At 39.8% G+C, this 22,906-nt stretch overlaps 1 protein-coding gene and 1 long non-coding RNA gene across 7 annotated transcripts in view; one reads left to right on the top strand and one right to left on the bottom strand.

Annotated features, from left to right (window-relative positions):
• LOC110984191 (protein couch potato-like) overlaps positions 1-22,906 on the bottom strand; it is a 112,955-nt gene that overhangs the window by 67,141 nt on the left and 22,908 nt on the right. For 2 of the 5 annotated variants that reach the window (XM_022244115.2, XM_022244118.2), the window contains exons 1-2: positions 12,590-12,862; positions 12,081-12,442 (exon numbers count right to left, since the gene is read on the bottom strand). In XM_022244115.2, the coding sequence (XP_022099807.1) occupies positions 12,081-12,131 (51 nt within the window). In that variant the 5' untranslated portion in view covers positions 12,132-12,442; positions 12,590-12,862. Of the gene's footprint in view, positions 1-12,080; positions 12,443-12,589; positions 12,863-16,143; positions 16,173-17,397; positions 17,536-19,001; positions 19,092-22,906 lie in introns of those variants that run through there. The other 3 variants (XM_087139671.1, XM_022244116.2, XM_087139670.1) reach the window with 3 other exon arrangements.
• LOC110984192 (uncharacterized) lies at positions 12,994-17,401 on the top strand. 2 transcript variants are annotated; one of them, XR_002598836.2, is made up of 4 exons: positions 12,994-13,138; positions 15,264-15,341; positions 16,007-16,105; positions 16,392-17,401. It is a non-coding gene; the product is annotated as an uncharacterized LOC110984192 (long non-coding RNA). The 2 variants fall into 2 exon arrangements; XR_015426108.1 differs by lacking the exon at positions 12,994-13,138 and having other exon boundaries at positions 14,828-15,341.

The following is a 22,906-nucleotide window of genomic DNA, read 5'->3' as shown; positions in this document are numbered from 1 at the left end:
TATATATACACACCTGTACACATGCATGTTTGACCAATATCATATTAAGGGAACAGACCAATTAAATAAATGATTCAGGTTCTATGAACTAGGGCACCCAAAACCTTTTAGCATAGACGCCCACCACGGTACTCATAGTGTTTGGGCCTTCATACAGCTTTAGTCACAAGGTGTCCACAGATTAAACAAAACAAGCGGAATGTGTCCATGCCCAACTACTCCTCAGCGTAACTTAAACATGAATTTGTCGCTGCATTATGCAACATGCTCCACCGGTCAGAATTTGCCCCCTTGCATCTGACACAACATGACTGTCAGTTCTGATGTTTTTTGTTATTCCCTTTTCCCCAGCCCAAGGGGAAGGGCCTCCACAATAGAAAGGGGGCACTCAAGTAATTAATTTAGAAAGAGGGAGGAAAAAGTCTAAGTCAGACCCGACCAAAAGGACCTTCGGCTGAAGAAACGAAACAAAGTGCAAAATCCCAGAGAAAAAACATGGGAACCAGAGACCAGAGAGTGACTGAATGAGTCAGACATGCTGGGTGTTTTTCTGAGAAGCTGATGTTGTCTCAGGAATGGGAATTAACCCTGAGCGCTCAACCAGTTGTCTCAGGGTTAATGCTAACCCTCTATTTCTGTTCAACTAAAAAGACAATGATATGACATGGGAAAACTATGTAAGATATTTTTAGTCTCCACCTGCTTAGGAGGGCATTAGACACCTCGGGAAGAAGGCTGCTGCTTCAATACAATTAAAGAAACAGAAATCTTTTCACCAAGTAACTAGAATACACAGATTTAAGCAAATGCACACAAAATTTGTATTTTAAATGATTTGAATTTGTATATGAACAATGGTAGACTAAAATTTCAGAATCCACCATCATTGAGCCTTGTATTGACAGCGATGTGAAGCAATGTGATGATTTCTGTAACTGATACTGGACTACACAGTGTAGAATACCCACACTCTGTGCAAAGCAATCAGCTAGATTTTGGCATGTTGGAGTGGATAGGGTGAGGCACGCACACGCACATGTATTACAAATTAAGCAGACAGATGAAACTGACTTTAATACACATGCGTACGATAGAGTTTTCACAATATAACTGAGACTGACGACAGGACAGAGGACAAAATATATCACTTGGCAGTGCAAAGACCATCTTTTCTTGCGGAGCACCTTCTGTGGCTTTTGAAGCTGTCATGTTTTGAAAGGAGACAGCATACCCTGCCAAAGGACAGGAAGCCAAAAAACCATGTCAAGCCACTTCAAACAGGGCGGCCTCTTAACAAGCACGGGATACTGTTAATTATTGCTCAACTTGCGTTAAACATTGAATTTGATCATTTTCAAGACGGTAGCGTGGCACCGAATGAGTAGTGCTTCCCTGGGCATGATGAGGGGCAGAGAGCAGTGTGTCTCCATGATATTACAGAGTTGCATTTCAATGGTCGCAGAGATCAATGTCAAGTAGATGTACATGTACTACCCATACAAATGTATTTATGACCCTTATAGCTGCTCTGAAATACAAATTGTGCATTTCTAAAGAAGCATCCTTCCTGGGAGGTTAATTATTTTTGTAACAGCAATAGTTCAGGACTAACCTGGCCAACAAGCATTACACTAGCTGTTTTCGTCCGAGCCGTATATTAACAGGGCATCAAGTAAAAACAGGGCTCGATGTTATAAATATTATGACCACGATCTAAAGGACGTGATGTAAGGCACATTTTTAAGACGCATTTGTGCCGGCCAAAGTCCAGTTTAAATACACAACTCTGATTTTACAGGGCCATCAAGTCTCCAAAGCCTTCAACTGGATTCCATTTTGTTAAAAGCCTGATGAAAAAGTCAAGACGTACATGTACTTGCACTTTAAAGAGAGGAGTTTTGTTTTTACATGTACATGTATTTCTTTACAGTAATACAGAGTACCACTCATAAACTCTTTCCTTTGAAAAAATCCAACAATCACTCCCCGATTTTTAAAAGATGCCATTTCACATGAATGTCTCAATTTTGGGATATGAAAATGTAATCATGCACACTGTATAAGCTTCCAATTTGAATATTCTGAAGTTAAGCACAGTCACGGCACAAGAGGAAATATTCACCCTTGTTTTGACAGCCAAAATGTCCTCATACAGCGGCAGTATCAAATTCAGACTCATTTCTAACCCTGAAGTGCAGCCATAAAAATACCTAATTTCTGTGGCAGGCAGATCAATTTCCTTGCCGTCCCCCCCATTCCACACCACTGTTTCTTTTTCTAAAAGCAACGTAAGCCCCCCTCAAGAAAAGTAGTGCCTGCTTGAGTGTATTCAGTGTAGCACGGTGGCCATCTCAGGTTGCAGCTGGTCTAATAAACCATTCGTCCTCAATCACCATAAGCACCGTACTACACCCCTACTCCATTCCAGCATCAGGCTGGGTTTGAGTGTTTGGTCTTCGTTTGGTTTCCTGCTTAGTGTTGTACCAAGGTACTCTGAAGCTCTCTGCTACTGTGAACATATGCACAAGTTGCTCACTCAAGTTCTTTGCATGCACACACATATTCAACATTGGCCAGATTGGCATAGTGAATTACACGCCATGTTGACTAAGCTTTTATGCCATACATGGCACAAGTTTTAATTTTTTCATATCCGTATGTGTTGTTTGAATTATCAAATGACTTAATTTTAGTTAAAATGCCATCCTTGAAAACAAAGTAATTAAACAAAGAAGTTATATACGATGAGGCAATTGCTTTAATCCTGAGCAGTCTTTGTGTACTTATATGTGTAGTTATTACAAAACTGCTGTGAACGTAGAGAGTAGCAAATACAGCAACAAGGAAGTGGAAGGCGCTCTGAAGCAAAATAGCTCTTATCAAGGACTTACATTGTGGGGCAAGATTTCACCTGTGCTGAACAATAAACACAGAGGATGATGTGCGGATGCATCTGTGCCTAGGGTTCTTCTTTTTACATTTAACAATGGGTCCTGAGGAAGATACTGCTCGGGAGAGGATCAATAACCCCATGAAGGAAATATTTGTGACAGTTTCTGATTTAAAAAAACACAAATGCCTGCACTTTGCAATATAAGCTTGGCAACATAATGGGGTATTCAACACATGTACAGTAAGTGGCTCACAAGCACAGAAGGCAAGTGTTCATGTGCACTTCAAACAAACTCTTCTCATTTCTAAAGCCAGACTCGGACTTACATACATGTACATTTTGTGCACAATGTACATGTACATGTAGGTTCCATCCATCACAATGCATATTTATGCTGTAGTTCTGTAAATCATGCATGAACATTTCTTTCTGACCACTAGGTTGTTTTTTGGGAGGGGCAAATAAATTTTCTTAATTCCGGGTGCCAGTCTGCAAGATCAGTGGGAATTCTGGAAGAGAAAAATGCCATCTGAACAGCTGACCTGTGAACTGCTGCTTAGTTATGCTCTCCTCCTGGTATTTTCTCACCTCTGTCCAACAGGGGATTATCCAAACACTGGATGTGCTTGGCTGGAATAGACAAAGACTATACCAGATCTACTGTTCCTCTAGACAGAATCTAGCCTGACGCAAGCTGTATGGCCTATTCAACTAGCCCTAACACATCTTGATTTCACAGGATCCTGTGGACTGAACTATTTCGAGCTATTACAAAAATCACAAAGTTCCTGAAAGGATTGGTCTCTGGCTCCAGCAATTAAAAACAGCTACCATCTCATGTAGAGAACTGGACAGCATCTTCAACTACTGATAGAAATGGAAAATGGACTCGAGAAGAATAAATGCAAAAGCAATCCCACACACCTACAGGAATTTCTAAATCACTGCATAGTATGCAGTGAGGTAGCTGGTCAAGTAATTCTAGACCATCGCATAGACATTCATTCTGACAGGAAATATCATCAGGCTTTGGCATATGTTTAATTTGAGAGGGATGATGAGGGCCCCGCTGGAATGAGGAAGCAGTTACTTTGCATCTGTGGTGCTAAGCTTTATGGAGAACTGGCTGTTAGGACCTCTTTAATCCATCCTCCTCTTTTTTTCTGTACTCTGCTTGAGGAAGGAAGAACTTTCATTGTTAGCTGTTAAAAGGAAGTAGGTCTGTGAAAGATGAGCAAAAAGCAAATGCGCTGGCTCTGTCAATGCTACTGAAAAACAGACCAAAAGGAAAGATAACAAAATACAATTTTGTCATTGCATAGTTTAATTTCTGTCGCATGTTTTTCCTGGTAGATATTTGTCACATCCAAAAATTTTTCAGATTTATAAAAAAATTTTTTTACAGACGACCATCGTCAACAAAATGAAACATAACAAAATTTTACTAATTATCACATATGGGGGAGAAAAGAAATTTGATTGAAGCCCAAACCCCAAACCTGCACTCTTTAACTGTGAAAAAAATCACAAATCAGCAAGCCACCTATTACCAGACCTGCCCCAGCTACATTTAACTGCCAATTACTGAAATCTACCCAGCATATTTCCCTTAAGACATTAAGGCTACTGCACGGGCAGAATGCTCAACTTCAAGGATAATAAGTAGGCCTGAGTTGTCAGATTGTTAGTGAGACAGAGATGCCAACATCATTACAAAAGTGGCCGAGCAGCAAATGTGATCATCTTCTGCAGACATCCTTAGACCTGATCGGCTTCCTGCTACCATCCTTGAACATGAGCCACCTCTCTAAATCCTTAAGCCTCGTCTGAGATGCCCAAGTGATGGGAAATGCATCCTCAAGTTACTGGTGGGAATCTCAAAGTGAAGAGTGACTAGTGCAGGCAGGGACAATCACCAAAACACGACAAAACCCCAATAGAAGATAAGGTGGTCCGTGGGCACTGAATGCGCCATCAACGACACTGTCTAATCTTGCATCCTGTTTTGTATGCACATATTTATTGCACCACTGGTATGCACTTTCTGAACCATGGCTTACCCCACATTTCCCAAGAGCAATTTATCTGGATGCAGCTGAATATTCCCCTTCAAATCATGCTTGATAATGGATAGACCAAGTAGTGAAATTGCATAGTGCTTACAAATGAAGTTCCTACACTACACTGAGATGACACTCATACATGTATGCCCTGTTCAGACTCCTCTGCCTTCACTATGCATGCTCAGTTTTGAACTACTGAGTTTACTGCTGTAGGAGCACAAAAAATTCAACCCTCTAATTACTGACGTGAAGAAAACCTCCATGGTAATTAACTCACAAAATTGCATTCCCTAAACTTCCTATTAAAATAGCGGAGTTCATTAATTACCGGTACATGTAGCTTCTGTATTGTATATTCTAGAGGTGGGTTTTCCCAAGATTTCTTCACGAGAAAACAGCATCCAACCACAAGAAAAAGCCACTGTTTTTGCATAAAATTCCCAACACTGGTCTTGCGGCTACATGCAATAATGCCTCTTTTGGGGTCTCTCACTTTACAATATTGAGTGCCATGGGCAGCAGCATGAAACTTGGGTCTCTAATATTTGCAACAAATATTGAAATACGAGGGTTTGGATGATTTTTCTTGTGAATTGACTAATGATTTGGTCTTCCAGATGTGTTTTTGCTGTTGGAAACGTCAACATTTCACTGTGTCACTGCTGGTCAGACATCCCTCAGGGGATGAAGGAACCGAGGCGAGTGACTTTCTTCTGAATTGTTTTTGTCTGTTTTACTGGTGACTATACTCAGAGCCACACACTACTATCTTTTCACCTAGCAGAATGGGATAAACAACAAGTCTGTCCGCAATATAGAGAAGGCTTTTGTTTTTATTCAGACTACTTGAACAGAACTTGATATTTCTTACTCTTTAGTCCATGTGGAGAAAAAGAATACTACCTCAGTTGGCTGTGACTTGTACAGTGCATAAATATTTATTCTCCCAGTAGCTTTTGGCGCCTCCATTGTGAATTCCATGGGAAAAACTTGAAATGACAACAACCTTGCAATAATCAGACCCCAAGTGTTGCAAGGGGCACAAGGGTGTGTCACCCCAACCGAAAATGAGGAAAAAAGGGGAAGAGAAGAAAATCACCAGAACAAAAATGGAACGGGGATGAAAATCCTATATTTGCTTGAAAATATATCGAAATGACCCCTTTCCACTGTTAACGATTTATCAGTTTGCTGCTGATGAGTGCTTCCCCCTTCCCAAATAGCAACGCCCATGAATTAGAAACTTGCTGTGATGCCTCAGGGCTTAAATACTGCTTTGCCTGCTTTTGGCATGATGTGACTGATCTTTACTGTGCGATTCAACACTTTGTGCTTAGATTCACTTTATCACAAATACTACTGCATTGTTTCTAACAATCGTACAGTGTCACCGAGTATTTCAAAGGGTTTATTTAGGAGAGGGGATTGGAGGCACTAGCTCTGCAGGAACATGCGATGGGATGAATATTTCAGTGAAACAGACGCAGCGGCAGCAGGGACTATCAATCAAGTATCACGCTCGACACTCCCCCCAGCCCATCCTCAATGGTCTTTGAGTCAACCTTCCACCGACCAGGCTGCATCTATGGGATGAATAATAGATCGCAGCGACACGTTTTTCATGCAGACAATCGACAGCGTAACGTTGCAATGAACATACATGTGCACACGTGCACAAAAACTAACATTCTCCAAGAAAATGGTCTCAACCCAAAGTTTGTGAGTTCTCACGTTTCTTTTGTTGTTTATAATCCCACTAGGTATGCTGCTGTTGGTTTTAATTTCAAATGTTGGAGTGGCGTATACATATAGGTGTGCAATTTATTACAACTACATTGGAAGTGCACGTGTATCCACCAGAGTCTGTGTGGAAGTTGAGATTTGCCCCAAATTTACAACATACTGTGAAAGAAACAAACATTTGTTCTTAAATGAATGCCTGAAGTCGTGAAATACAAATGTATTATGCAGCACTGAAAACTGCAAGGTGAATGCACAAGGTGATTTCTGACACTCACACTTCCATATGTCAAAATGGAGCTTGGGTACATTAATGTTATCCATTCTCAGATAGACTGGAACAAACTCGTGTCGCTGTATGTACTAACTCCTGTCATAAAAAGCAAATTTTGAATTAAGTATGGCAAAAGTTTGACATCTGAAACAATTAGGAGTGACAAGGCACGCTAGCATGCAAAAGATCGACACCTGAAGGTACTCGGGAATGAGACCTGAGCGACTTGGTTTCAGACGTCACTCTTTTCATAGGCCCAACCCAATGCAAATGTATGTATTAAATTCGTCCGTCTGAAACCAAAATTTAATTTGGTCGACCTGAGTCACTCTTAATTCTTTTTGCTTCGGCGCAACCCTAGAACGCATCTCTGGAATGTGTGTACAAAAATTCTTTGGTCAGGGAGCCATCATGCATAAGTTCCAAAACGGCACTCCACAGGTGTGATTGTCTAACAAATTCTTAATCTGCATTTACATGAAACGTTTTCCACAGAAATGAAACAAACAGTGGAATACAGATAGAGCTCCACAGGCTTCCTTGAATTGGATCATTTCAAGAAATGGCTAGTCCCGGCAAATTGAAAGTCTTACTAGTTGCTCATTTCTTTGTAAAAGTACCACAAATATGATACTTTTTGATTTGTGAACCTGAATGCCTCAAACTGCACACAACACAGAGCCTTTCATTCAGTTTTACAGGCCTTATTAACAGCACAACTTAAAAAAAATCCCTTTTAGCGGTTTTATACAGACATTTAAGCACACACAATCACTGCCGCTCCTCACAGTGCTTCAAAGTGCCAATCACTTGGCCTCTTGACCCCACAAGTAAATAATGACCCCTGCTCCATACATTTATCTCTGTTTGTGTTGGCAGAATGGACTGATAAAGAGGTGTATTTTAGGTGTGACTTGCGTTACTACACAGGTTGATTTTGTTCCCTTTTCCCCCCTCTTGCTGTGGGGCATATTTTCAACAACGTATTTCTTTTTGTGCTTTGGCTATGTTGGGAAACTCCCCAACACAATGGATTTCAAATGGTTCTTTTTTGGTGACATGTACTTGGGTATTCTAAGCTTTATATTACATATACATATAGGTTTGTTCCCATACAGTACTGTACGTTACTGCAAGATCAACATATCATTGGTCAATTTGGGCCATCCTTCCTATGCAATAAATTCCCCCTACAGTTTTCACTTTGAGAATGTTTCCTTTCTCGCAACTATGTAAACAGGCACAACTCTAGATGGATTTTATGAACATTCAATTCACCACACCAATGAACCACATGCCCATTCCCCCAACAAGAATTCATTCTATCATTCTAGCCAAGCATTGTACATGTATGCATAAATTCATCCCTAGCCACAAAATGTGAGGGTACCTCTTCATTTTGCCATGGCAACAAGAAAAACCAAATGACAATGGTGTTACTGGTACTTTTTTTCCTGTTGACATCGGTGGTGGGATTAAGTAGCTGTTAAACCAGCAGAGCATATAAAAGAAAGGGAATAAAACCAAGCAATTAAAATGAAATAAGTCTGTACAGACTGTGCAGTGAGCTCCAACAAACCCTGATGATAACTCTGCAATGTACTTTTCTCAAGGGCAAACAGGCAACAAAACTTTCAGTGAAGAGCCTTGAGAACAGCCTTTTCATTATGGCACCTCTTTCTCCCAATGAGCTAGAACTCTTATTTTTTCCCATTAAAACAACAGTAACTATTAAAAGGGCAGTGGAAGCTAACATATTCTTTATATTTTATAGGTTATTTGTGTTCTCAAAATGATAAGCAGCTCCATTTTGCACACTTTAAGGCAACAGGTGGTTTCGCAAGTTACTGAAGTTTTCAAAAGAGATAATAAAAAGCTAACAGTGTCATATTTGATAATAAACAGCTAACTAAAGCTTACAAAATTTTAATTTCAATACAAATGAATAAGTTCTTACTTTATTACTTGTTTTGAAGTCTAAAAATCAGGGAAGGTTGCTGGCAATTAAAACTAGAAAAACTGCTAGGTATCTTCAATCTCCAGTACTTTTTGATTTCTCAAACATCAAAATCACCTTTGGAAATTCAATACTGATTAATGGCGCATTTTGACCTGCTACCCTCCAGCCAACCATTGGTTATTCCAAAGGGATCAAGTTTTCTTTCATCAGTCAACCAAAATAAATTAACATCCGAGCCTTTATAATCCTCGGCGACAAGCAAGGTTCTGCAAAATTCTGCTGGCTTCAAGCACGACACTACCAGCAACATCTCTGCACAAAAACTGTCCCCACACACGCCATGCTCCGAGGCAGACAGCTAGCTGTTACTGATATTATATGGGCAGTTAACAGAGGGTTTAAAAATCTTGGACAAGAAGAACAAATGCCTACAGGTTAGCCACAGCACAATGCTGACGCCTAAGCAGTGCAGTCTTTGACCGCTGTGTTAAGTGCTGTATGCATATCATGCAGGCTTGTGTACACAAATACATACTTTGGTGCTGATATGCACTTAGAGTGTTTGTTTGCATGCTTTCAGACGATAATTTACAAGTAAGATATTGATGGAGTCAACCTTACTCCATAATTGCTAAAATTTATGATCATCTAAAGGCACTTGTGATCAAAGTACCATATACCTGAAAGAGTATAGAAGCATGTTAAAGATATCGGTCATTCTCGAACATTGTGAAAATGTTCCCCCAGATCGGTATGAACATGTATATGCATTCTCAAAGATGGAGAACTTTTTTTGGGGGGGGGGTCATGCTGCTTTGAGAACTACTGAAATGTAGTTTTCTGTGAAAGGCAAACTCCTTAACAATATTCAGAGAGTGAAATTATGATTGGACATCAGACATTTTCCAGCCACTTTGGATATTTGTGTGACCAAAAGCGGACTTGGTTGGACAAAACGATTGAAAGAATTATCACAGTAAAAGTGTCTAAGTCAAAAACCTACTGGCATTGGCTCAGGTTTTTGTGCTGAAATGGCATTTGGTGTAAGAGTGTGTTCATGCGTGACCTTGGTGTATGTCTGATCACAGGGTGTAAGCCCAATAACTGCAGAGCAATCTGGATCGTGCTAGTATGTTTTGTCCATACTTTTTTTGCCTAATTTCATGCACTGTGACTTGATGACTGTGAAGAGGGTAGATGACTCAATTTAGTGTAAGTGTTTGAGGCACAAGCAGTTGTTGGGTTTCCTTGCTGCTAGCAGGAGTGTTTCACAATTCATACAGCATTTCTTGGAACATGGGTGCGTGCGCTGGTCCTTCAAGGTACACAGTGACTGACATCACTAGTTTCTCAAGCCAAGGATGGTAATCCGTCAATATGATAATGGGGTCTTGGGATGGATCACAGGGTTTTAGAGATTAAGAGTACTTTCCCAGAGCAGATCAGTTTCAGGTGCTCTCATGACCAAGGGTTGTTAAGCAGGAAAGATCTACCTTTTTGTTTGCACAGAGTTCCTACAAGCCCTCCTATTGCAGGGGGGCTTAATCGGCTAAAGCCACACCACTGAATAATGAGTAAGATGAGGTGGACAATGGCCATGAAGTGACTCATCTGCTGGCAGACTTGAGGAAAAGTGGGGGTGTGAGAGCAGATAAGACGGAAATGGAGTACATGTCCAATAAATTGACTTTAGCTTCTGTATTGTGTGCTCTGGCCACTGCAATAGGCACACTTGGTAGGGATGATGGGATCCTTGTTCATGTTCAACAGATCACAGGTACCGTATGACCCTTAATACACAGGCAAGTATGGGAGTACAAGTCTATCTCATGGCCTCTGGTTCACTAAATTTCATTAGCATCCATTGAAATGGCCATGAAAGGTTCCAATGGCCCAGCATGAAGATGCTTACATAATCAGCCCAGTTGGATCACTATTGTAAATGGAATCGGATCAACTCAACCACACAATGGTTTGAGAGAAGGGTTACTAGGCTTTTTAAAAAAAAAATCTATAATACCCGAAGCCGCAAAAGCACGGAAAGGACATGACACTGTGGCAACTTCCCACAGCAAATTATTACCTTCTAAATGCAGACATTATTTTGAAACTCTGCATGAAATTTATGCAGTAACACTCTACTCATCGGTACGATCATATTTGCTCTGAAGCAATGCAGGAAATCTGACACTTCTGAGCCAGGGGGTAGAGGTTTTTTTTTTTCTCCACACTTTGGGCAGACTAACAACAGCAAGCCCATGGCTAAATGTATGAAGGGGATATTCAATGTCAATATCTGAGCTGGCCGGTGGCGTCCAAGCAGCTCAATGGAAGTCAACGGTGCCAGCAGGAACGTTGGCAAACAGCTGACTGAATCAATTGAAATCATCTCATGTCTGATATCACCTCCTCGTTTGGCAGTGATGATGAAATCCAAACGGATTTTAAAATCACCTGCTTGTTTCGAGCCACACAATGAAGCACAATCTTTACTCTGTTGACATTTCTTGAGCAGTTTCTAAATACATCGAGACAACTGCTTAAGGCGAGTGGAAAAAATCATCACAGTAAGCCATGAATGCACCACTGTCGAAGGTGCCATGAATGTGTCACAAGGCACAAGCAACGCGCCGACTGTGGGTGTCCAATCACCCTTGTGCGTGCATATTTCTATCAGGTATCAACGACTGCAGCCTTGAATAGGTTATGGACTAAACACTGTCTCGTGTTGTTCACAAGAAATAATCTTCCAACATTGAATCAGTTTTTATGAATTCACCTAAGAATGGCACTGAACAAAGTGTAAACACGATGTATGCATGCACACATAATATATTCAACAGTCCAGTATTGCAAGACTAAGTTAGTTTAAGAATTTCTAGAGGAGTCTATGAAAATCCTACAAAATAAAGAGCGTGCCTGCCCAAAGCAGGTTGGTAAAAAGCATGAAACTTGGGTATAAAAAGTTCAGTTAGTTTATAATTATACAAAAGCTATACCTAATAAACAAAGAAAAAAATAAAAGAACAAAAAACACTGCATCCATCATGAATGTAATAAAATCCCTGAGCTTGCAAAGAAATAGGGCAAATCGGGACATCCAACCGGTGCGGGGAAGGGATCAAAAATGAAATATGGTTATGAACTCACCTCGTCCTCTCCGGCGGTGCTAGCAGACGAGTCCATACTAACTGTGGACATTTTCAGCCGTTTCCTGACGGGCTCCGACTCGTCAGCAGTGCACTCCACGTAGCTCCCCACTTTACCGGGTGGTTGGCTCTCCGCGCCGGGGCCGACCAAGACGCCGTGATGCGGCGGCTGTGGTCGAACGGCGGCGGGCGGCGTCGGTGCGAGTTGGTCGGCTGGAACGCCGGCCGAGGTGGATGGCGGTGGTCCCTGGCGCTGCTGCAGATAACAGCTCACCGTGGGCCCAACCGGGTGACTTAGGGAATTCGTGTTGACGGCTGGCGATAATAGGGGTTAAAACCTGGCGGCTGGAATACTTGGTGAGCCTGTGGTGACATACGGGACAGGACATTGTTTTCACTTGAGAAAAAATACAGACGCAATAAAAATTTTATGCATACAAAGTGACCGCAAGCCAACACGAAAAATAAAATGAACCAGTAGAAAGGAAAAAAAAAGAAAATGAAACCTACTACGAAACACGGGTGCTGTAGTGTCGGTGCATGTGGAAAGGGTGTTTCGGCTTGTTTGACGGTGACAAAAGTGATTGTCAAGCACCAGCAACGGCTTGCTAGCTACTCTTTTCCTTCTAAAACTGGCCAGAAAATTTTCGATCTACGATGTTACACGACAAATGGTGGCATGCATGCGGTTTGTGAGTGTGATGCTTGCGAGCAACTGACAGTGCTGTGCGTACGCGTGCCGCCGCTGACAACCATTTCACTAAATGGATAGCTGAAAAACATGCACGCTCGCTCGATCGACGAGCCAGCTAGCCAGAAAGTCAACCTGCTGTAATACAACGACTGTTGCAGATGTACATGTCATACATAATTAAACGGCCGTTGGACATCACTTTAGGCACTGCCTCCTTGATTATTATTTAGATTTTGCTTTTTCGATTGGCCAATGGGAGAGCTGGACATATAAAATAATTGGCGGGTTGGCAACGACGTTACACCTGTCGCGCGAGTGCGCCACAACAATCACAGATCGTTTGCTCAACAGCCAAGAATAAGCAGGTACATAAGGCCAATTCCTTAAAACTTTTAAAACCTCTCCCTTGATTTTATTCGAACAAAACGTTTTGTCAAACGTAAAAGAACACATTTGGGAGGAAAACTGATCATGTTCGGTTTTTTTTACTTGCACTGTGCTTCACTCGTAATGATAATCAGTGCTACATTTACATGTCAATTTATTTCGATTCCAAATCAAAGCCTCTGTGTGCATTTTTTATAAAGGGAAATAGATTTGAAATAAAAAAGAAACAACAATTCTGTCACATTCATCGAAGTCTTTCCTCTTTCTTTCCTTATTTAGAAGTAGTTGCAAAACAGAAAAAAATGTTTGCTGGTTACTTGATAAAAGCATACGCATAACAATGTCATTTGGAACTTCGTTTGAAAAACTTAAGAATCTAAGATTCCAGTAAGTCTACAGCAGCATTTATACTTTCATTTTTGGTTATTTTAAATACTGAATGTTCTGCGGGTATGAGCCACATTTATAGCTGCAAATTCTCCTTCTTTCCGTCTGTCACAAATGTACCTCATTTGGGAAAATGATAAAAAAAAATTCATTTTAGAATAAAATAAAATAAGACTGATTTTTTCCCCGGAAGACTGTTAATTTGGACAAAGTTGAAAGTACCGACCTTTTACTACTGTGGCACTAAGTCTGCATCTTTGTTTTCAAACTTTGAATATAATGCAACCATTCTTCAGTTGATGTACTCGTGTAATGCCCCCTTTTGCCTCATGGTGAATTTGGGGTATGGGAATATGAACTATAAATCCATCTGAATCATTCTATAAATCAGGGGTCCACGTATGATATTTTTCCCTGTTCCTGTTACATCCGACCTGTATAATTTGAAAAAGAACTACATCATTTATTTGTTTGGCAGGTAATTTGCATTAGTTAATAACTCTTGGAAATTAGAGAATGTGTTCTAAACTTACAAAATCACATGCTGGATGTGACAGGGAAAGGACAAATAGGCCCCCAACTTTTTAAGAATGACTCGTGTGTTGTGATGACACAAATCTGCAGTCACTTTGTATCTGGCACCTATTAGCTGTTTCAAGGGTTGAACAGAACTGACGGTGGAATTCCCTTATTTCATTCTCAAGGTAGAGTGGAGATAAGCAAGACAAGAGACAACAAAGTTGCTAGGAAACCCCAACACTGTTACTGCATCATTCAAAGTTCATGAGAAGATCCCGGGGCGGATCGGAAGCAAAATATAAGGAAGCTGACTCAGAACAATAAAAATCATGTCTATCTTTTTTAATGAAACGGAGGGCTGCTGAATTAAACTTTGTTGAAATCAATGGGCAGCATACAAGCTAACAGCATAATTTCGCTTTGGATAGGGAATTTATTGGTGGAAATATTACATTCAGCCTAAGAACTTCGTTTTGTCCTGTCTGACATTAGGATCTAAATGTAATATGGAGGGTTTTCACAGATTGCTTTTAATTTCTTATATTTTGATAATTTATTCCACGCATTACAATGCAAGAGAACTGTTTTTTGGCCTTTTAAAAACTAGCAAGCAAAAAGATGAAAAGCGTTAAAGTAACTTTTAACATTACCAAAATTCCACATTGACTCAAACCTTAAGAAAACTCTGCAAAACCTGATACACGCAATCAACCACCTGCATTAATTATCCAAAAGCACTTGAGGTTGAGAGAAACCCTACGGCATGGGGAAAATTAGAAAAAGAAAAGAAAACTGCCTCTCCCGACATCCTAATGAGACTCAGCAGAGCATCCCATCTAGTAATCAGATGACAAATCTAGCATTGACAATCCCCGTTGCCATGGAAACAAGACAGCCATCTAAGGATGAGCGTACATTTTGCAAGACAGGGAGCGGTGCATTTTTAAGAGGATGAGTGCTTTTGGTTTTCATCAAACGAAATGGTTTGAATTTTTTTTTAATCGAAATATTTTCTTATTCTTGTTTTGGATGAAGAGAGTTTTTTCCCTTACGAAAGGGAATATTTGCTGCTTTTCCAAATGCCCTGAGAGAAACTGTGTAAGCTGTAAGGGTTTGCCCCTAGGCAATGCACTCTTAGCTTTCTGTTATCATTTTCCCCTAACAGTTCGAGAGAATGACACCATTCTTTTTTTTCAGGGAGAGGCCCTTATCATAAGAATGTGGCACAAAAATGCTTGGAAAAAGGGACAAATATCTTGCCAAGTTCAAATGAAGGTAATTTGAAATCTTAGCTGCACTCTGAAGGAGCATTTTATTTGATTGCCAGTTGGGCATGCTTTTCTGTAGTATGCAAAAAAGAAGACAAAAAACCACTGACCTTCTGCCGTTGGATTTGTTTAGTTTTTTTAGATTTCTGTCATGTTTAAGTGGTAATACACAATTTGCGCCCCACTTGGTGATGTATCAGGGGCCACATCCATCAATGTGTGGATGAAAATTTTGCTCAGCTTAACAAACTTTTCTGACAAGTTAACTTGCATCAGAAAGTGATCACAAGGGGCTATCCAGCACTGATTTTTCTTTTCACATAAAAATATTGTTTTTGTGGGGCAGCTGTGTGGTGGGTGAGCTAGTTGTACTGGAAATAAGAAGGTGCGGTGATGGTGTAATGGTGATAAATTGAGGTGCCACTGATGATGGTGATGATGATGATGGTCATGGCACTTGTGTGGTGTTACCATGATGGGTGCATGTACAATTCCCACCCTTTGCTCTAATAAAATTCCCCATAATTCACCAACAAGACACCAATTGGGGGAACCGAGCCCTTCCCTCCAAAATACTAAGATAACCTAATTCTCTGTTTGAAAACATGCCCCCCCTTCACCAAAAAACAATTCAGTCTCATCAAGAATCCATCCATCTTTGACTTCCAACAGTGATAAAAGGGTAAACTTATCTTGGGATTGATGACATAGGTCAAGTCATTGCCAATGCGACCCCTTTACCCACTCCCATTTGCCCGGAAGAGCAACCAGGTAAGAAAACTCAGCCAGCCTCACAAAAAGCAACTTACCCTTATTGGAGATAAATGATCTCAAGGAGCTGCAAAATGAAATGAATCAAAATAGTATTAATGAAAAAGCAAATGCTTCAAACAAGAAGGGCTTAAAATCATCAACTGTGTTACATCACAACCTGATGATGACATGAAAGATCAATTAAAACCATTAAAATCCACTAGCCATGAACACTTTTGCTGCTGTATTTCATTGTTTTAAGGCAACAGTGACACACTTGTAACACTTTTTGCCTGTTGTCCAGAGATTTGGGATCAGCGGGCAATGCTTACTGAAGTTCATTTGCAACAGTAGATCAGAATCTGCATATCTCCTAACTCAAACTACAAATGGTCTCTCTTCATATGACCAACATAATCAACATGGCTACTGAAGACAGCTGTTGCCTCACTCCCCTTCCTGAATCTAAATCTAAAAACCTTTCTGTTGTTGGATTTAAGCCATGTGATGGTGTAAGATTTTTATATGGGAAGAACACAGAACATGCACACACACTACCTCAAGAGTGATAAGTTTTCAATACAAGGATGTACAAAATATCTTCTATGATTTAAAAAGAAAACATTGTCGCTATTTTCTACATGATTGAAAATCAATCCTCTGAACATTCACTTTTGCGAATGACCCAATCATCTTTTAGGGTCACATTATACAGTAGCAGCAGGCCTATGGCATGATGTTTGCTCTCTATACAAAGAATTTTTATGCAGGTAGTTATTACTCATTATTATTATTATGTAGTAAAGACACAAACAAGAATACTGTCTTCCTCTCTAACGTCTTTCACAAGTGAATGTGTATGTTGATGCATTATTCCCATTTCTGTGGAGGTCAATAAACTGCTAAAAATCAATAATTGACAAAAGATCTACTAGTTGTAAAGGTACAGTTGCTAGTAAGATGACTGACTCAAGACTAACTATGGTGTCACTTAACATATGATGTGACCTTTTGTTTGTCTAAAAAGATACAGCAGGTGGCAAAAAAAATGTGACTATGGGTTTGTGCCATGATATTGTCACATGCCAAGAACACTTTTAAAACTGATTTTTTTTGTAATATTTTCTTTGCTGCAAGAAGTCTTGGCAGCACTGGACTGACTCTTCAGCTTAGTGTTTTGTTAAACTCTGGCCACCAAATGTATTTCTAACACCAATATCAAACATGACACTAAATAAACATGGAAAGTGCCTGCGTTGACCGAGGGAGAAATTTACAAAGAGAAGTTTTGGAGAAGAAAAATAACTTACCTTTCGGCAAAGAAAGAGAGAGAGAGAGAATGACTCCAGAGCAAGCAGCTCTCAATCCCAACTTCTATGTTTTTTATCTTAGAGGCACTGATTCGGAGCAAAAAACAGAAAGTGCAATCCTACTTCTCCTTTTTGGACGACGTGGGTCTACACTGCTGAGAGGGAAATAAAACAATGCTGCTTTGCTCTCCCTACCTCTGCATCTTATCTGCTGGCAGTGAGCAGACGGAGGCACTCTCCGTGTCTCTCTCCCTCTCTCTCTTTCTTCTCTAGAGTTGGCCACTCCCCTTTTCCAGTTGATCCCATGCCACCACAATGGGGGGCTTAAGTGTGCCGGCAGGTTCATACCAAACGGCAAATAAGACTTATCAAATATGAAAATCCCCCTTTTTCTAAAGGATTGAGGGAATCAGGGGTTTCAACTTGGGCCTCTTGGGATTTGAGGGAGAAGAGGATAAAAATCTGATGGATACATGTGATGAGACAGGAAAGTTGGGTTTATTCCATCCCTCAGATTTGGAGGGGAAGCACATTTTTTTCTATAGAATGGGAACGACCGAAGGTGAATTACTCTGCTGCAACTTCTCCAAAGATGTTCAAATCAGGTGGCGAACAAACAGACTCTGCTGCTATTGATAATTCATGGTCACATCATGCATTTGCCCACAGTTTTTTTTTACACTATGAAAAAAATTCACGAGTACCACAATTTTGAATATGTATATCAGAACTTCCATTGATAATATGCACCCTATTCAGAGACTTCCTTCATAAGTTGAAGTAAGCTGAAACACAATGTTTCTTTCTGTCAGAAGACAGTATGCGATGAAGAAGCCTGACAATTGCTTATCAGTGAAATGTGCATAATTACTTGTCAGTGAAATATGCAGAACTACTAGACTCATTTTTTAATATTATTTTGTTCAGTCTGAGATTCCAATTTAAAAGAGAAATGCCAAGCCCCCTAAAAATAGAACAAGTGTTCAATGAATTCTGTTAAGATAAAAACATAAGGTTTACAAATTAGCTAGGCTGATGAAAGATGTGTTATTTGTTCATAAATTTAATTTAAAACACTTTTTCAGTAAATTGAATGTGGCACGTGATGATCTTAGATGTACAAAGTTTATCACTTGGCAGGGACTTAGATTTAAAGAAACCTTCTACTTAGACGCTTCTTTGCACTGTGGACTTCACTCTCAATCTTAGCATTTTTAAATTCCAAACATTTCCTTTTCATATTTTCCCTATTGCTAGTCTTCTTTCACTAAGTTCATGTTTCCAAATAACAAAACGTTATCATAACCCTTGTCAAAATGTGGATTGAGTAGCAGGGTTTGCACTGTGGTTAACAAATTAGCCTGAGATTCAAAGATATAAAACATGCATTTTGAGGTAAATGTTTGGTGCTTTCCTAACAATAAACCCATAGTGAGGATCTTGTGTATATTCAAAGGGAGTGATGGTTGAATATGATGGGTTAATCTTAAAGTTTTTCTCCATGCATGTTCGAAATTTCAGTTCTTAATTTGAATAGTACACTACAGAGGGCAAGCACAGCGCCTCCCAGCAATAGCCGAGACCACATTCATTAGCATACTCACTTTTTCTCTTCAACCAATCTGCCTGATTGAATGGTTGGTCTGTCTGTGAGTTTTTCTACCTTTGTTATCTCCAACTCCAAAGTGCTGGTACACAACTACTGAGAGAAAAAAGGCAGTTCATTTCCCTCTGCTGGGCATCTACAACAACACTGGTGAAAACAAAATCCCGCCGGCAATGTCAAAATACTGCATATTACCCTGGGAGATGAACACCAAAGGACGCACATGATAATTACGTCCAGAACGGCAAAATAATCAAATTTTGCCATCGGGGCTGCTTTTGTGTGATTACTTTTGTTTAGGAGCATCTTTTGTTCACTACGCCAAGACCGAACGTTAATTTTTTGGGCAGGATATAGTTAGACGTGTTTTTTCCTTCTTTCTTGTTTCATTGTTCATTACGGTGTGTTCATTACTAAAGATTGCAGGCAAGGACTTTATAAGGAGAAATTGGGAGGGGGGTGGCAGACGGAACTATGGACAAGAAGAGCAGAAGTTACAGGATAAGAAATGAGAAAAACTTCACAGAAAATAATATGTTTGTTATCTTTCTGAATCCTTCATTCAATGTACAAGAGTTATGAATAACATGAATTATTATTTTCTTTGGACAACTGCAAAGTATTAGATCCGTAGCAACAAAATAGCAAACTGAAATTCAGTCTCTACTGAGGAAGTCTCCCCCTCCCCCTGATCATTTTCAATTTGAAAATTGATCTCTGGGAATTAAATGGAGTAAGTTGGAAATGGGGAATTAAGGATGAAAACAAACAATAAAGGGAAAAGGAATAAATTTAACTAAAAGAATAATTTCCATCTGAAAAGTTGCCTCTTTTTGAAGGAACTTGGTAAAACTGTTCAGGAATAATTCATGCAAGGAATATGAAAGGCTGTGGTGAAGATGATTAAGTGGCTCAATGGTCTGAACTCTATTCCTCTTAATCTCACTTTCTTTATGCATAAAAGCAATTTTGAGAACACTGAGAATCCACAAATATTGACCAATTTGGAGTATTACTTTGTGACAGACCAGACAATTTATACAAGCATGGATTAGGACAATAGTCAAACAATTTAAAAAGTATGTAGGTTTCCCCCAAATCTTGAGAGACGGAGATATGCTGTCTTTCACCGCATCTGTGACACATAAAGCTGTAGAAGTGGTCCCCAACTTTAAATAGGAAAAAACAGAAATTGAAAATAAGGTAATCTAAATGCAAAAGGCAATTTCATGGATTTGGTAAAATATTACTATTATAAATGTTAACCAAGCTGAACACAATGTGCAGTTTGTCCCTTTAACAGTGAAAATTTTTAAGAAAGAAGAAAACCAGATGGCCTGGTGACATTTTCTCTTGTGTCCTGTCTTATTTGTACTCGGGTACACTTTGGCTCCCTAAGTGTAGTCTGGGTGAAAGGTGTTAATGCATGGCTGTGCTATGTTGCACATGTAATTGGCATGCACTTCTGTGACTTCTGTTACTTCTTGTGAAAGTAACAAGAAAAGACTAGTTTTGTGCAGGTATAGCGCCCTCAATGGATCGTGCACAGAGCAAATAGGAATATTGAGCGGTGAAATTTCCCAGGGGTTCTTCTGCATAGAAATACAGGGATATGGTGAGATTCCACTTGTTATGGCCAGTTCATCAACCTGTGGCTTTTAACCATGTTGATGGGAGAGGGGAGGAAGGTTGAACTGTCTCACACTCATGGTTGGGGTGCGGTTTCCAATGTTTATCTTGCTATGTCACTGCTGGGAACTGAGGCCTAGACAACACAGGGCTGCAAGGTTATCCTTGCCTTGATAACCCCAGGAAATGACATCCAATGACTTTTTTGGTTTCATTTTTACACTGATTTAGTCAGAAAACAGCTGGGCACACTGGTTTGGGAGTATTTTCAGTGTGCCACATTTTTGCATGACATCACTGATCATTTGGGGCCCACCCAAGAAACAATAAAATGAATGATGTTAGAAAGGCTTGAGAGCTATCATCACCAATGTTGTGACTTTTATAGGAAGTGTCTTCAGATAGCTTAAGTATGCAATGCCTTCCAGAACAAAGGTGACATTTATTGTAGAAATTTGACAAAAATGAGTGCAGACTAGGAAACAAAGACACCTCTGGAAACAAAAATGAACCAAACAATTAAAAAGCAATAACAAATTTCCAGGCCACAGTTCATTAGTGAAAATACAACTCATGACTGATTCCATTGTAATTAGATGCAATATAATGGAAAAAAGACTTCTCAGATCAGTCCCTGAATACTTATCAGCTTTGCAATTCAGAGGTGCTGAGTAACAGTCAAAATGTCTTTGTATCGACAAGTTACTTTCTGGTACTTAATATATCCACATTATAACAATGTTCCTTGGATCAATGGAAGCATGACAACATAATATCTCTGTGCGTGCGGGCTGCAGCGGTCGCTCTTCCAGAGGAGTTGCGACACGAGCTCCCTGGCCACGAGAGATGATTAGATTTGGAAGACATCAGGAGAGTACACACTCCAGACAAGGAGGTTTTAATATCTGAGAGCTCTGGAACATCCTCGTGCTCATCTTATTCGCATCTGTTCTCATAAGGTAGCTCCTGGGATGGCCAGGTCAAAAAACATTGAAAACGAATAAGCTGAGGCAGAAAGACGGGCATTTCACACATCACCATATCCTCTAGACACAAAAAGAAGGATATCCTTTTTAAGGCTCAAGTATTCCCCCTATAAGTATGAAATTAAACAAAGAATGAAAGATATAGGGCGGGGTGTGGGATTCGGGTCAGTTCATGGGGTTATAGAAGTCTACATAATAAAATAGATGTTGGGTGACAGCTCCACCAAATGGACTTAAGACACAGCATGGATGAAAATATGAGACTCAGTGGTACCAGTGACTGCTGTGCAAAAACATTGATGATAGTAGAAAGCAGTACGTACGTAGCTAATAAACTTCAAGTGTTCACAAAATATATGAATGCCCATTTAGAATGAGGAACGTACATACCTAATGGGGTGAAGCACCATACTATGTCAGTACTGTTAGTGTACATATAAAGCTACATAGAATGAATAGTCCTGTCTGCTTTAGCATTAGGGGTACATATATTTATATAGGGGAATGAAGTATATACCTCCATCAATTTTTGACTGAGTGATGGGCTAATGAATCATCCCCCAGACAACTGATGTGTGGAATATTTTTACTTCCAAACAACCAAAATGTATTGAATTTGATCTTTAAAAACATTTCTGAGAAAAGGTTAATGCCATCTATATACTTATACAACAAAAATGCTAAGGGAAATGGAAATCTTCAATAGCAAAGTATAAAAATCTGGCTTTTCGCACACGTATCAATGCAATATTGAGGTTCAGTGCCTTGCATCACATCACAGTTTTGCTTATGAATAGGCAAATACATATCAGCATAAACTGAAAAGGCCTCAGAACATAGACCAAAAAATAGTAAAACAAAAATTAAAAATAAGGTTAATTTAAACGCAAAAGGCAATTTCAAGGATCGGTACAAAATTTCTATTACATGGTCCCTTTAACCACAAAATGGAGAGCCAATCATGACAAGGACATGGAAACTCATGCATGCTTCCCATCCCAAGCACCAAAATTGGACTCCTCTGGACAGACTGGACATCGACATCTTAATAGTGCTGCAAAAGTCTGTTGCCTACTCTGTGGTTAAGAGAGCCCCAACAGAGAAAAAAATAATTGAAGACAGATTGTGTGGAATTTTTGTACTCCCAACAACCAAAATGTAAACAGGAAATATATAAACCATTCAGGGGTGTAAAAATGAGTATACATATTTAAAATGTATATTTGTTTCATGAACAGCCTAAGTGTCACATGGTGTCAACCAGCCCCCCCCCTCCAAATTCTCATGG

Source organism: Acanthaster planci, linkage group LG08 (genome assembly GCF_054643075.1).
Source record: "Acanthaster planci isolate LZ-2023a linkage group LG08, COTS_SCS, whole genome shotgun sequence".
NCBI lineage: Eukaryota > Metazoa > Echinodermata > Asteroidea > Valvatida > Acanthasteridae > Acanthaster > Acanthaster planci.
This window is presented reverse-complemented; position numbering and strand designations above follow the sequence as displayed.